This window comes from Bombyx mori, chromosome 5 (assembly GCF_030269925.1).
Source record: "Bombyx mori chromosome 5, ASM3026992v2".
Classification (NCBI taxonomy): domain Eukaryota; kingdom Metazoa; phylum Arthropoda; class Insecta; order Lepidoptera; family Bombycidae; genus Bombyx; species Bombyx mori.
The window spans coordinates 12,506,053-12,520,662 of record NC_085111.1 but is presented as its reverse complement, the minus strand read 5'-3'; the positions used below and the strand labels follow the sequence as shown (position 1 = coordinate 12,520,662).

General features: G+C 36.0%; 1 protein-coding gene and 1 long non-coding RNA gene across 2 annotated transcripts; one reads left to right on the top strand and one right to left on the bottom strand.

Moving 5' to 3' along the window:
- Nucleotides 1–998: 998 nt before the first annotated feature.
- Nucleotides 999–7,353, bottom strand: LOC105842195 (uncharacterized). Its single transcript, XR_002431146.3, has 3 exons — nucleotides 6,913–7,353; nucleotides 1,728–1,817; nucleotides 999–1,109 (listed from the first exon to the last, which is right to left on the bottom strand). It is a non-coding gene; the product is annotated as an uncharacterized LOC105842195 (long non-coding RNA).
- A 117-nt stretch (nucleotides 7,354–7,470) lies between these two features.
- Nucleotides 7,471–13,957, top strand: LOC101747047 (adhesive plaque matrix protein). Its single transcript, XM_004930050.5, has 5 exons — nucleotides 7,471–7,723; nucleotides 8,426–8,557; nucleotides 9,453–9,669; nucleotides 12,429–12,618; nucleotides 13,762–13,957. Exons 1-5 carry the CDS (start codon nucleotides 7,594–7,596, stop codon nucleotides 13,882–13,884), a joined length of 792 nt encoding a protein of 263 aa, XP_004930107.1. The 5' UTR covers nucleotides 7,471–7,593; the 3' UTR covers nucleotides 13,885–13,957.
- Nucleotides 13,958–14,610: the final 653 nt, after the last annotated feature.

Sequence of the window (14,610 nt, the reverse complement as noted above, 5' to 3'; positions counted from 1 at the left end):
CTTTCGGCTTAACTGGTAGTACACAGCTACATTCGCCATTACTTATTGGATTGGGCCATGACATATTTTACCTATCTATAAGTCGTGGCCCACCATCGTGTTTGATATAAGAATAATCGATTCGACTAATATTCTCAATTAAATAGTTTCGGAATAAAGGGTACATAGTAAACACATTATTCTTCTGCCAACCCTTAAATTTTGTTTTAGGCAAGGTACCGACCGTAATATGATCCGTAGTAAAAATAAAAATGGCCATATATCAGAAGATGCAAATTTGTTTTTTTTTATGTTTTTTTGGCTTAGATGGGTAGACAAGCCAGCTTGGTGGGAAGTGGTTACCGGATCCCAGAGACATCAACAACTTAAATGCCACCACACACCTTGAAAGATGAGTTCTATGTCTCAATTTTTACAGTATAATGTTGCCCTGCTTTCAAACCGAAATGCATTACTGCTTAAGGGTAGGAATAGGCAGGTTGCCACGAGTGCGGACTAACTAGACGCCCTATCATTAGTCAATACCAGTTAGTAAGCGTATTAATAGTATTCATACAAATTTGTATTAAGTGCGCAAACTATCTCCCCCAAATAATCACTGTCCCTATGATATGTCTTTAGCACATGAACAATCTGTATATTCTAGGTCGAGGTTACATTAAAAATAACTTGAATCACTTTAATATGATAAAAATTTATTTTCGTAAATCAGGTTCAACGTTGTTGTTGTTGTTGTTGTAGTCCTAGGGTACCCCGCTGGTACATAGGGCCCTCACAAGTTGTCTCCACTTTAACCTGTCTTGCGCTTGCTCCTTGACATCACTCCAGGTCACGTTGGCAGTTCTCATCTCACTCTCTACGGTGCGTCGCCAAGTGTGTACAGGGCGACCAGGTCTTCTCCTGCCAAGCGGTTGCCACTCAAACGCGATTGATGCTGCTTTGACTCCGCTGCACCGTAGAGTGTGTCCTATCCAACGCCATTTCCGATGAGCAATGTCTTGCGCGATGGGATTTTGGTCAGTTCAAGTTCAACGTAAGAAAGAATAAAAAATATTGTATAAATCTAATTTATGTGAAAATCTCAACAATGCTCAATGGAAAAAGGGACTCTGAAAAGTAAAATTATAGGATTAACAATGCACTCTTCTTACACAAATCAATAATATTTTCTCCAGACATTTTTCCCTCAAATGTAATGTTAAATAAATAAAATCCGAACTGGAAGTTTTCAGATTTCACAGCGACCGGATGCGTGCAAAGCGAAACGCTATTCTCAATATTAAATGTAAATGATGAACGTTAGAGCTGAAGTTTTAAGAGTAAAAGATATCTTGTGTTTTCCTAATTACATTTTCTTAGAACCTTTTTTTATTTATTAGTTTAACATTAATAGTATTCGAGATATAAAAAAAAAGAGACCTGTTTAATGAAATGTACATCCAAAACTTTTGCAATTGTTTTTGGGGGTTGTGGAGCGAATGAACCACAACGAGAAAACGAACTGATAACAAAAAATCAAACGTACGAAGACTTTTATGAAATATAATCTGCGGTAGGCAACGGCTTGGCTCTGCCCCTGACATTGCTGAAGTCCATGGGCGACGGTAACCACTCACCATCAGGTGGGCCGTATGCTCGTCTGCCTACAAAGGCAATAAAAAATAAAATATAATTATGGAACATTTCAATTAAATCGAGCTTAAAAAAACACATTAAAATAAACTTACTACTCGAGAACCATCTCAGTACTACAGTCAGACATACAGGGTAACAGACAATTGCTTTAAACTTATAGCACCACCCTTTTTGCTTCGTTGCTAAAAACAAGACAATTTAATAAACTTTACTGAGCTCTCAACCCCGTACGAAGGCAATACAAAAGGATAATTCATTCTGAGCGAAGAGTTAATTCTTTTATTGCCTCCATACCGTCCGTACATGCTGTGAAAAAGTTAATTAATTAAAACAGGAACTGAAATCCGGTTTTGCAAAAAGAAAACAATTCATTAAATATAGAGCGTCTCAAAGAATATCAATCTTGCAGGGTATTTTTTTTATAACCGCTTATTATATAATCTTTACCACTTCTAGAGTTTTAAACAGATTTCTTATGCTCAAAAGAAGTGCCCCGTAGTTTCAACCCGATTAAACTTGTATTTTAAAAATAATAGTAACATGTTGCATTTTCCTAAGACAATGTTTTCTTGTGTTCATAGATTTGTAAATCCGTTGATACTTAAAAGAACCAGTGACACTTACGTATTTATCACGACTGACTGACTTCGTCCGACATTTCATCTAATTCCGTTTATCTATTTTTGCGTGATTGCTTAACAAACATACAAACTTTCACATTTATTACATTAATAACCAAGAACCGAGATACTATATAACCAATAACACTATAGGCCACCGTTGATCACAAGCATTTTTCATTTTATTGTATTTTAACAGTAGTTCTAAGCGCTCTTTATACATTACTGGTTTTTTACTGGTACCATTTTTACTGGTGGTAGGACCTCTTGTGAGTCCGCGCAGGTGGGTACCACCACCCTGCCTATTTCTGCCGTAAAGCAGTAATGCGTTTCGGTTGGCAGGGTGCGGCAGCCGTTGTAACTATACGTGAGACCTTAGAACTTATATCTCAAGGTGGTTGGCGCACCACTTAACACCAGGTGGGCTGTGAGTTCGTCCACCCATCTAAGCAATAGGTTCATGGTAAACTAATAGTTCTTTTACGGACGTATTAATTTCACAAACACATTAATTCAGATTTAAAATGTAAGGTTTTGATTGTTGAAGAAAACATTATCATTTATCACATACATCCATACAAAGTGACTTTTCATAGTATGCTATTTTGTGTGAAACATTTTTACAATGAATGGCATGAATTTGGCAATGAATTTTGCCAAAGCAATTCACAGTAAAAACAAATAATAATAACTTGAATATATAATGTAAATTATGACTTTAATTATATTATAAATAATAAAACTAATATATTTTCTTCGGCCTTAACGTTATGTTCGTAGTGGTGGGAAATAGACTAAGACGCCCGAGACCGGTAATTTGTGTAATGAATATTCAGAGCTTCACATTGATGATCACCGGCCGCAAACGCTGGTCTTGATTGGCACCAGCCCGGACTATCATACAACAGAATATTGTTATTCTATGTAGCATATTGTATAAGTAGCACGATTGCTGAACAAATACCCAAGATCAATTAAGGAGGGCTCGTGCTTATTTGCGTGGCGAAGCAGTCATGACTTCGACGTTGAAGGTTAGAACAGCTTTAAACCAAAACCTTTGCGGATCGACATCACGTTTCAAAATGGTTGGCGGTAAGCATATCCTGATGTGCATGTCCAATTAACACCAGATTGTATGAGCTTCCCTGCCTGTTCATAGCAATCAAAAGAACAAAATCTTTGACACTTTCTGAAGTCTTAGTTTGAAACAAAATTTTAAAATAGTGAAAAACTGAACAAGCTACGCGTGCTACTGCGCCGGATGCCTGAGAAATCATTTCTCGGAAACGAGATGAAAAATTATTAAGCTAAAGAAAGGCGCAGGTAATAACAAATTAATTATTTAACAGGTACGGAATGTTCCTCGCGCGGAACCCGCGAAAATCTTTTCGATCGAAAAAACACCGTCTTAGTGTAGATTTTAGACGGATTTATAAGTTAATGTATCTTTTAGAAAATTGGAAGGAGTGAACCATAATACGATCAGAGCGTTGTTCAATGATGTCAATACTCTACACCGTTCACCAGAATTTGAAATACTCTCTCGGTTGACCGCCTTAACTATAATTTCCGTATACATTTTCTAACTTATCTTATTGGGTGCATATACGATTTACGTCTACTTAACTATAGTTCTACAACGAAACAATAGAACCAGTGCACAAATACAAGAACAAATTTAAAATTTGACAATCTATTGTAATTGATGAGATATTCAAATTTTTGGATAGTATTCTCTTTGGTTGTTGTAAACAAAAAATAAGTCATGCGTTGACAAATATAAACGCGAGATTACACGGTAAAAGTAGTTTTAATTGTATTCCATTCCAGACCGCATGTACATATTCGGATGATCACGCATTCACATTATCAGCAACGCTTCGATAAAGATGTACAAAGCTTTTGTGAGACGTAATATACGTGAAAGGCGGCAGACCACGAGATTTCACCCAGAACATTCCGTAGTTTGCCTCTAAATAATAGATGATCCAACAACCCTTGCGCTCGCTAGTGCTGTTATTTTCAATCGTATCTGCCCTTCGACTGAAATTACAGGAACATATTGATCATTGATTGACGAAATAATTCAATCATCTAATAATGGACATATATATGTATATTTGTTATACAAGCGATGATTATATATAAACAGGTAACGAAAAAACGCGCCATTTTCTTCTCTGTTTCTTCTCAACTAATATTTTTTGTAGCAGCTTAATAGATCAGCTTTACCGTTATCAATAAAATAGTCAGTGTTTTCTTTCCAATTGCGTATTTTATTTATTAGCTATTGACGAGCTAATGATATATATTTTTAAAGAAATAGTAAATTTTTTAGAAGTTTTCTAACATAAGGAAAGAGAAAGTTCCATACTTGCAATGAATCTATATCTTGAAGTACCAGTACTTACGGTCCAATTTCAATCGTTGGGCGATTTATTTTAATTCTAATCTTTCAACTTTACTAACAAAGCGTGCTAGTGTAACGTTTTATTTAAAAATCTTAATCTTAATTTTGATTGATGACTATAAATACGTAATTATAGTGAAACGGAAATATGTAATTGTAAAAGAAAACTATTTGGAAGTTGTACTTATCGGAGATCTACTGGTTTGGTATAAAATCCTACTTAATATTATATAAAATAGTACCTACTTAATTATTTACAGTGCTACTAAATAGAAATCTAGGTACCCAACTATCAGGACGAAAGGTCAATCAAGGAACCGCCGTTGCTACGCAAAAGTTAACCAGTATATAAAGGTAGGCTTGGCTCTGCCCCTGGCATTGCTGAAGTCTATGGGCGACGGTAACTACTCATCATCAGGTGGGCCGTATGCTCGTCTGCCTACAAGGCCAATAAATAAATAAATATATATATCTCTATTTCTAAATATATAAATCTATTTCTCTGAGAAAAGATACGGGTAGTGAGAAAAATGTACAAAACCAAATTCAAGAGGAAAACACAGGTTATTATAATCGTCACGATTACCGTGAATGTCTATCTACTGAAAGAAGAAAGTTTGTTCGATACACGTGGCAAACCCAATTTTAAATAAAATAGAACAATTACTAAGTTAATTTTGTTTTTTTCGAATCTAATGTGAACATAAATACAAGGTATTGTTCGGAAGAGTTTCGTGTCTGTATATACGTGGGTGGATAAACTGTTTACCAAAGAAAAACTAACCAGCTATAATGGGATAGAAAGCACACTTGGAGAGATCGAAGATATTAACAACAGAACCTACACCGTTTAATTAATTACGTGCGCAGACTTTTGTTTGCTTCGTAAGAACTGCTTATGGTTTTCGTTTCGAAAACATACCATAATTAATAATTAATTGCATTCCATTTTCGTTCAATATATTTTAGTTTATTGAAACAATAAACTTTGGTGAAATCCTTTTGTGATGGACTATTGATTCTTAATAATGTTTTTAATCAATAGGGCATAAAATATAACTATTTATTTATTGCTTAGATGGATGGACGAGCTCACAGCCCACCTGGTGTTGAGTGGTTACTGGAGCCCATAGACATCTACAACGTAAATACGCCACCAACCTTGAGATAAGTTCTAAGGTCTCAGTATAGTTACAACGGCTGCCCCACCCTTCAAATCGAAACGCATTACTGCTTCACGGCAGAAATAGGCAGGGTGGTGGTACCTACCCGCGCGGACTCACAAGAGGTCCTATCACCAGTAAAGACATAAAGTATGTATAAAGTATATATAACAGCTTTATAATAATATATGTATTTAACGTATGGATTCCAGTGTTATGAAAACCATACAATTATATTTTTTGGGAATTTTCTGTTTTTTGATAATTAAAGTTCTATTTCTTATCTAACACGATCACCTTTTAAACTGGAAATAACTTAGCAAACTGAAAACAGACGATTGCAAAATTTACTTCTCATATTTGTAACTGTTTATTGTAATATTTGTAACTGCTTTATCAGTCGATTTTGAAATATTCGCATCATTTCGTAAATTGCTCATTTCTAAGTCACATAACAAATGTTTACTTTATATTAGTAACGTAATTGGTTGCTACCGCAGATCTTAAAGGAGCCCTCAAAGGGACGTCGAACGATAATACGTATATATTATTAGCGAGAGTTGTGCGCATCCACGCAGGAATCTATGAAATCCCTCAACCCGCATGACCCCAAGCTTTATGGCTTGAATAATGAATGCCTCACGACCTCGCTATATTGCCCCGTTTTCGTTTTTAATTTTCCATTACTTACCTGAATAAATTATGACAGAGAAATGAACGAGACAGCGTATTACGTTGTATTGATTTATTAACAATGAAATTTCGTTTTGTTGTCTTCATATTTTTTTTTCGTATGTAATCTCATCAAATGAAGTCTTGACTGAGCTGTAATTCTATATCACTCTCACATCATTTTATTTCATTAACTATTAAAAATAATTATATACGAAAATTGAAATTACAATTTACAACATTTTCATGTCAAGAAATAATTCTTGGTAGCTTGCCACTAACGATTTAATATTTCTTATAAATTGCTTTGTTGTCTTAAACAAAGGTTTTCGTTGCGACATCCGAAATATTACTAAGGTGATTTACTGAATCGAAATGTGAGAGAATTAAGGAATAATGAAGACAGCCCCACCTCGACAGGAAGCCATTCCTCCGTCGCACGTCGTTCCGGTGCGACGATATCCGGTGCAGCTCAATTTCCTGAGTTGTGGAATTCTCGCCAAGTTTTTATTTGCTCCCTTGATTTAGCGTCCAGGTTGTTTCATCTCTATGCAAAACCGTTTACAGCATATTAGGCAGTTTTAAAACGATTTACTAAGTTCTCCATGATCGTGAAGGTTGGCTGGAAATTTTAAGGATCAGCCTCGTTAGATACAAGACTAGCTTTAGACACCTCAAACTGATATGTATATATTTTGCAACTTTTGTTGCACTAAAAGGCTTAATTGAAGCTTTATACATAATTAAAATAAACTTAAATCACAAACATGTCGGTTAGAACGCAATGAATATCCTAGATTTAGTAATTATCTTAGTCGCCATAATCGGTACGTCAAACCCTAACTTACACTTTTTTTCTGTTCAGCAGTGAGCCAGTTTGATATTTCAGCCAATCTCGGCGATTTAAGAAAATTTAGATACTCTTTCGTAATCTTTCAATTATTATATTATTATTGTGACATTGAATTTTTTTTGTGTGCCAATTGTCAAACCAAAAATAAACAGTCAACGTTTTTTCGTAAAGTTATATTTTAATCGTAATTTAACTGAATTTCAATTTTTCTCTATAAGTTAATTATTTACCCAAATTAAAATGCCTTGGGGGTGGGAATGCCGAGCAAAACACATTAAACAACTACCATCGAAGCCTACAGAGCGTCGCCGAACAAGTCACTCAACTAAATCTCCCGCACCTAATCACTATGAATTACCTCAGATATTCTGTAAGCAATTTTATATATAAAGATTACGGATTTCCTAACGGTAACATATTTAGCATACTACAAATAATAGTTAACATATTAACTTATTAACCAAAGACGTAACATACTGAATTGCCATGAAATATTTGAAGACCAGGAATGACGCTCGCGGTTCTATTATCTGTGGTCCTTTCGATAACTACTGCTATGCTACGACGGAGTAATAGGTAGACAATCGAATAGGATTCGTCGAAGTCCATACTTTGATTATTTGATCATATATCCTTTTAGTAGCTATTTATAAGAATAAATCACAGCATTCATAATCATGCAACTGAGCTAACACTTTTTGAAAAGTATAATTATATACCAACGAAAATTGGTCCTTATATCTAATTTAAATTTAATAGTAATCAAAAATAAAAGAGCCAAATATCTGATAAACAATTAAATTAAATTTAAGAAGTGTTTATGGTGGTGTTACTGGAATAAAAACATCATCTACATCCTATTAAATATGTTGTACATTTATTATTATTCATAGTTGTGTCAATGCTTTGTACTTCATAAATTACCAATCGGGTGAAGATCTAATTTAATGAGAATATTGGCTGAAAAGGCCAAAATTGGCCATTCATTCCAGCATTCAAATGCCTGACTATTAATTAGCTAAAATAAATAACACTTGCCACATTGTTATTTTAAAGTTTTGATGTATTTCAGGCGGTAAAGGTTTCTCGAAAGTAAAACGTGCACCAGCCTTTACATTTGGTCACTTAACAAAATCTAATCTGGCCAAACCAGTCACCACACCGTACGCCCCAATGTTCGACATTCAAGGACTTGGGAGACAAGGTACTTTTAATGTATATAATGGATTTAAGGGAGGCCACCAATGCGGTAGACCGACCAAATTAAAACTGCAGTAGGAGGTCCCCTAAATGAGTGCAGTAGAATGGCATCGAGCAGGGAGAGATGGCGCGACATCATGAGACGCATCAAGTCTGCCCCTTCCAACACTACATGACGATCACGACCACTCTGTCAAGAGTGACACGACTGAGAAGAAGAAGAAAATGGATTTCAGATCATTTGGTTGCTCAATTTTGGAGAAAGTGACATCTTTAAGATGGTTTTTGTGTGGCAAGTTGAATACACTGCATCCGTGTTTTCATATTTCTGGCCATAGCTTTCGGATCATGTACGTCGTAAATACAAATTCATTTTGTGTATCATATAATTTCGTTCGACTTTCAAATTGCCCATAAACATTTGTCTTTCAACCTTGTTATATTATTAAAGAATGAAATTCTCGGGATCACGAACTCTTGATTAATAAATAACCCTCGCTATTGTACCACAGAATACGCATTGGATTTGCGGTCAAAGTTAGTATTTTCATTAAAGAAATTTGGGATTCTATGTATTAGCTGTACTGTGGTACTTTGACAAAAAAAGCTATCATGGACCGCCAACAACAACTAGAGCAAGTTTTTTTACCATTGAATGAATTGCTTAAGATAACATAGAAGATTAAAATTCAAAATTTCACTTTTATTTCAGGAGAAAAAAAATAGTTGTACAAAAAAATTATAGAAAAAAATAGTATATAATATAATAGATTAGTTTTAAAACAAGTAATATAGAGATAAAGTCTTACAGCGAGAAACAATGACTTAAACCATCCAACTAATAACAAGATATTTTTTGAATATTTCTTTATGTATCATTGTTTTTATTATTTGATTAGGTCCATACAAAATAACACATAGCGTTGTTTCGCCACAAGTCGCACCCGTAGAGGATCGAGTAAAAATACCAGGCCCGGGCAGTTATGCCCCAAAATTTTCGATCCAATACAAACGACCACCTGCGTACAGCTTACGAGCACCGGCGAGACCCCAGTACGAACCCTGGGATCAGTGGACGCCGCCACCGAATATGTACTGTCCTCCTATACCTTACAAGTAAGTCTAAGTACAAGCTTAGAGTTGCGTGGCCGTGTACATGAACAAACAGTTATCCACAGTCTGCAGACTTATCGTAAAATGTATGGATAATTTTTCGAACGGACGTATTGTATCCACAGCTTATAAGCCTACACTACATACACGAGTAATAAATTTCACAAATTGAATATCATCCTTTGATATAATTTAGAGTGTATCCTTTACCTTCGTCAGATAAACCTTGGGTCAATAGACCCTGGCATTCTACATTATTTCAACTACCACCTTTCTACACAAAGGTTGTACGTATATTACGCACGTGCTTTAATTAACTTCGCACTCCGCCCAGGCCAAATCTAATAAATCTTTATAATGTATCTGTTGATACGCCAAAATTCAAGGTATTAATCCCAAGTGGAGTAATCAGGTCAATTAAGTACCAGTACGCTCGAATAGTGTTAAATTTATCAGCCAAAATAATTGAATTAAGTTTCTATAACGGTTTATCTTCTCGTGTCTTTTAACAACTTTTTACTGAAGGGAAAAGAAGTGGCCTAAAGGATAAGACGTCCGGTGCATTCGTATCTAGCGATGCGCCGGTGTTCGAATCCCGCAGGCGGGTACCAATTTTTCTAATGAAATACGTACTTAACAAATGTTCACGATTGACCTCCACGGTGAAGGAATAACATCGTGTAATAAAAATCAAACCCGCAAAATTATAATTTGCGTAATTACTGGTGATAGGACCTCTTGTGAGTCCGCACGGGTAGGTACCACCGCCCCGCCTATTTCTGCCGTGAAGCAGTAATGCGTTTCGGTTTGAAGGGTGGGGCATCCGTTGTAACTATACTGAGACCTTAGAACTTATATCTCAAGGTGTGTGGCGCATTTACGCTGTAGATGTCTATGGGCTCCAGTAACCACTTAACACTAGGTGGGCTGTGAGCTAGTCCAAAAAAAAAAAAAAAAAGAAGATCTCGCGCCAATCGGAATTAAGGAGCTACTACTGGCTAAAGATATCACAAATATGTGTTACACGAATGTCTTTGGCCACCTTGTGATACAACGTGAATGTTTCAGTTGTATGGTAATAATTCAAATAGCTGTGCTATCTCTATATTGGAACACACGAGTGCTTGCAGAAATAAACAGGATGCAAGTTTAGGCGATGTGCTGACTAGGCAAGTTTACGAATATACTCTTGACAAGCTTATGTTTATTACATAATGATGTTCTGACTTCACCGTGAATGGTGTCCCTGAACGCGTGGTGACTGCCTATTTACCAAAAAACTAGTCTATTCCACGTGAATTGAACCCCAACATAGTTGCGCAGCTGGATATAATAGTCATTCCTTCTTTATCTGGCCCGACTTCCCTAGGCATGGGGTATGTGGGACTGGATGGACTGCAGATGCAGGGAGGTCAAAACCCGGGCTGGGTAACCAGAATCAACACTGTAACCAAACTCGCTTCTCACCCCAAGAACCTCCAGCCGACGTAGCCTTCGAGACGAATTGAAGGCTCTGGACGTCGGCCGTCTCGGTACAGCACTATGATAGGCCGCCCAACGATAGCCACGTCTGTCTACGCGGTTTTTTTATTGATAGGAGTGATAGCTAAAGTGCCAACACTGGCTATTTCTACCAAAAAGTAATAGTGAGGTTCAGTTGAAAGGTTCAGTTGGGTAAGATAATTACTATCCCAGTGCACTTAATACTTCAAACTGGGCAAAAGCATTCCTATACGATGTTCTTCAATCGCTTAACAGGAGGTGGACCGTGAAATTCTTTAACAATGATCAATGATTAAAAATATTTTTGAATTTTATTTATTTAGTTTCCATGACAATAGTTTTATTGTGATTAACCGTACTCGGAACGAATCGCAAACATTTATTTTGGTTGGTTCTACGAATAACAGATATAAATGCCGTATTTGTGTATTTATCAGTAACAGTTGCCATCTGTTCGACCAATTTACCATAACTATAATTTCGATAGTAATCTCCTCTCTAAAACTAACCAGCGGAACGGTTATGGAAATGATTTTCTATTGAAAGACCAATAAAATTGATTTGTTCGCGGTCAAATGCCTGAATGATTTAATCGTACAAATTGTTTTCTTCTCTAACATGAAATCTTTTTTCATTCGGACTAGGAGATATACTATTTACTGGTGGTAGGACTTCTTGTAAGTCCGCACGGGTAGGTACCACCAACCCGCCTATTCTTGCCGTGAAGCGGTAATGCGGTTCGGTTTTGAAGGGTAGGACAGCCGTTGTAACTATACTGAGATCTTAGAACTTATATCTCAAGGTGGGTGGCGCATTTACGTTGTAGATGTCTATGTGCTCCAGTAACCACTTAACACCAGGTGGGCTGTGAGCTCGTCCATCCAAAAAAAAACTAATTAATAGAAGCCTCAGAAAAAAATGGTCTTCAGATAAAGTCTAAATATATGTATATGTTTCAGGAGAATGATCAGCAACACTTTCTGTGTATTATACTAACGTACTACAACCGCCAACTGGCATTTACGTCTTTCTACAGGTTTCGGCCCTAAAGCAGTCATTCGTTTCGATTTGAAGGTTAAGACAGCCTTTATACAATACTGAACCTTCGGCCTCGTGCCTCGAAGTAGGTGGCGATATTCATGTTATTATGTCTATGAACTTCAGGAAGCACGATAGCTTCAATAACTAGTTACACCGTGAAACGGTTTAGCTATATACGCAAAAAAAAAAACTATTTAAAAAGCATTCTACTTTAATAGAAAATCTCCGGCGTACTCGCTTGGTTACACCGCGAAAGACTGTAAAACGCAAAATTTGCCCGGACCGGGAGAACACGATCCTAAGTTCGACTACGTAAAAAGGAACAAACCCGCATACTCATTTGGAGCGCCGTTCAAGTCTCTCGTACCACCGAAGACTCCAACACCGAACACCTACTGCGAGAAAAAGGTAATTAACTTACAGAATACGGGTAAGCTTTGAACGTAATTAAAGGCGCCGAGACGGTAAATAGAGTCGCGTTTAATATGCACGTGTATGCGTTTGCATAGGAAGTTACTTAATTTGCGTTAAACTGAGTGCATTTCCAAATTAACCTAGAAATGTTTTACGTAGTTTATCATGCATATAGTTTACGTCCAATTACGTACGCGAAACAAAAGTGAAACTTTTTGTTAGTGCACAGACAGGAATAAAAGACAGAGATACATTAATTTCATTCGTAGAAAAAAATCTTGCACGTAAAAATTGCATCGCACCCAACAATCTTTTATAATTACGTTCTGCAACTTATCATTTTTTCATTACTATACAAAATTAATGTCACCTCCATTTGAAGAAAAGAGTCAAAACTATATTCCACATTGCGTATACGATAACATTGTTTTACTCTATTGCACAAAAAGGCCACACCAGTTGATTTAATTCATTTTAGGTACTCAAAATTTATTAATCAATCACTTGACCGCTTCTATCTATCTATTACTATTCTCCCTAAAATGGAGTATATTTACATTTGTTTTATACTAATGTTTACAAAAAAATGCGTAGACGATCGCTCCTCATCGGCATGGTGCTAAGCCGAGCCTATAGACATTACAACGTGTATACTGCCTCTCGCTCCGTGACATGAAGTCTCAATTTCATTAGAATAACGGCTCCCTCACCCTTCATTAATCGTTTCGATAAGCACTTAACAACAAGTATACTCTGACCTCGTATACATAATCAATGCGCTTATGTCACAAATGTGAGGAAGCGAATGACTATGTTATTTAATTTTATGATAGCTGTAGAAATAATTAAAGCAAATAATACGCTTATCTTACTTTTAAATTAATTATGAAGTCTATGTCCATAATTGGATGTACGTGGGATAATGATTAAATTAATTATTAAATCCTTCCTGGAATTGCTCTGTACCGAAATTTGTTTTGGGTTTTCTTGGAAGAAATTTAGTAATTAAACATAATTTGAAACTATGGATTTAAACATTCTATCATTCATGTCTAATAGAGAACCTTTTTTGAGAACCTCTTACTAACAATTTGCTTTAATTGATAATAACGCTCATTTTACTTCATATTTTTTCAGTTTATGGTGAATAAGCCAAATATACCTGCCCCGTCGTTTGGAATACGTCATAGTCCTTTTCTGGGTCAACAAGAAACTTACTTGAAATCGTCCAAACTAGATCTACAAACTGTAACATTTTAATGCATTAATTAGACATTAGTGAAGTTATTTGTAGACAATATTCCAATATACGATTTACCACCTTATTCATTTATATGCAGTTACTGTTCACTTTCTTTTCCTTGACTTTTCTATTCAACTTTTAAGACGGTTTTAATAGAAAAATGTATATAAGACTACACACACACAAACACACACTAAAAGATCCTGAACGTTGCTAACAAGAAAAGCGTACTAACTTAGAGCATAAAATATTTTAAAAAGATATTTAATGTAATCAATTAGCTATCGTTTTTCAAAAATCCAATACCATTTTTCCGCTAGGTTTTTTCGTTTGACGTAATTGAGATCAATTTCGGACCATCGAACCCTAAAATATTGGTTAGACGAACCTTATTGACATTCTATACCCGAGACCCTAAATGTAATCCTGGTTTTCTTAATACATATATTTGTGTACCAACATATTATTAGTTATATGAATAAAATCCACGGTCACACTAAGTTGAAGGACACACAAAACGGAAAAAGTCGGTCGCGAAACTGATTTGTATTCAGTGCTCTTGTGGCCATCCGACTACGGTGACTTAAACATTCGACCCTCCCATACTTTAGACTCACTTAAAAGTTTTCCTTTTCCCGTGCACTTCTTTCGCATTGTTGTCAACTCGATCTGAGCTACAATAAAGAAATGCACAATTTTAAAACCCAACGGCCTTTTGTTTTACTTATTCAGTCCGATTCTTA

Coding starts and splice junctions, on each gene's coding strand:
- LOC101747047 (XM_004930050.5), top strand. CDS start 7,594: ATGCCTTGGGGGTGGGAATGCCGAGCAAAACACATTAAACAACTACCA. Junction 7,724..8,425: donor TGAATTACCTCAGATATTCT/GTAAGCAATTTT, acceptor GATGTATTTCAG/GCGGTAAAGGTTTCTCGAAA. Junction 12,619..13,761: donor ACACCTACTGCGAGAAAAAG/GTAATTAACTTA, acceptor ATATTTTTTCAG/TTTATGGTGAATAAGCCAAA.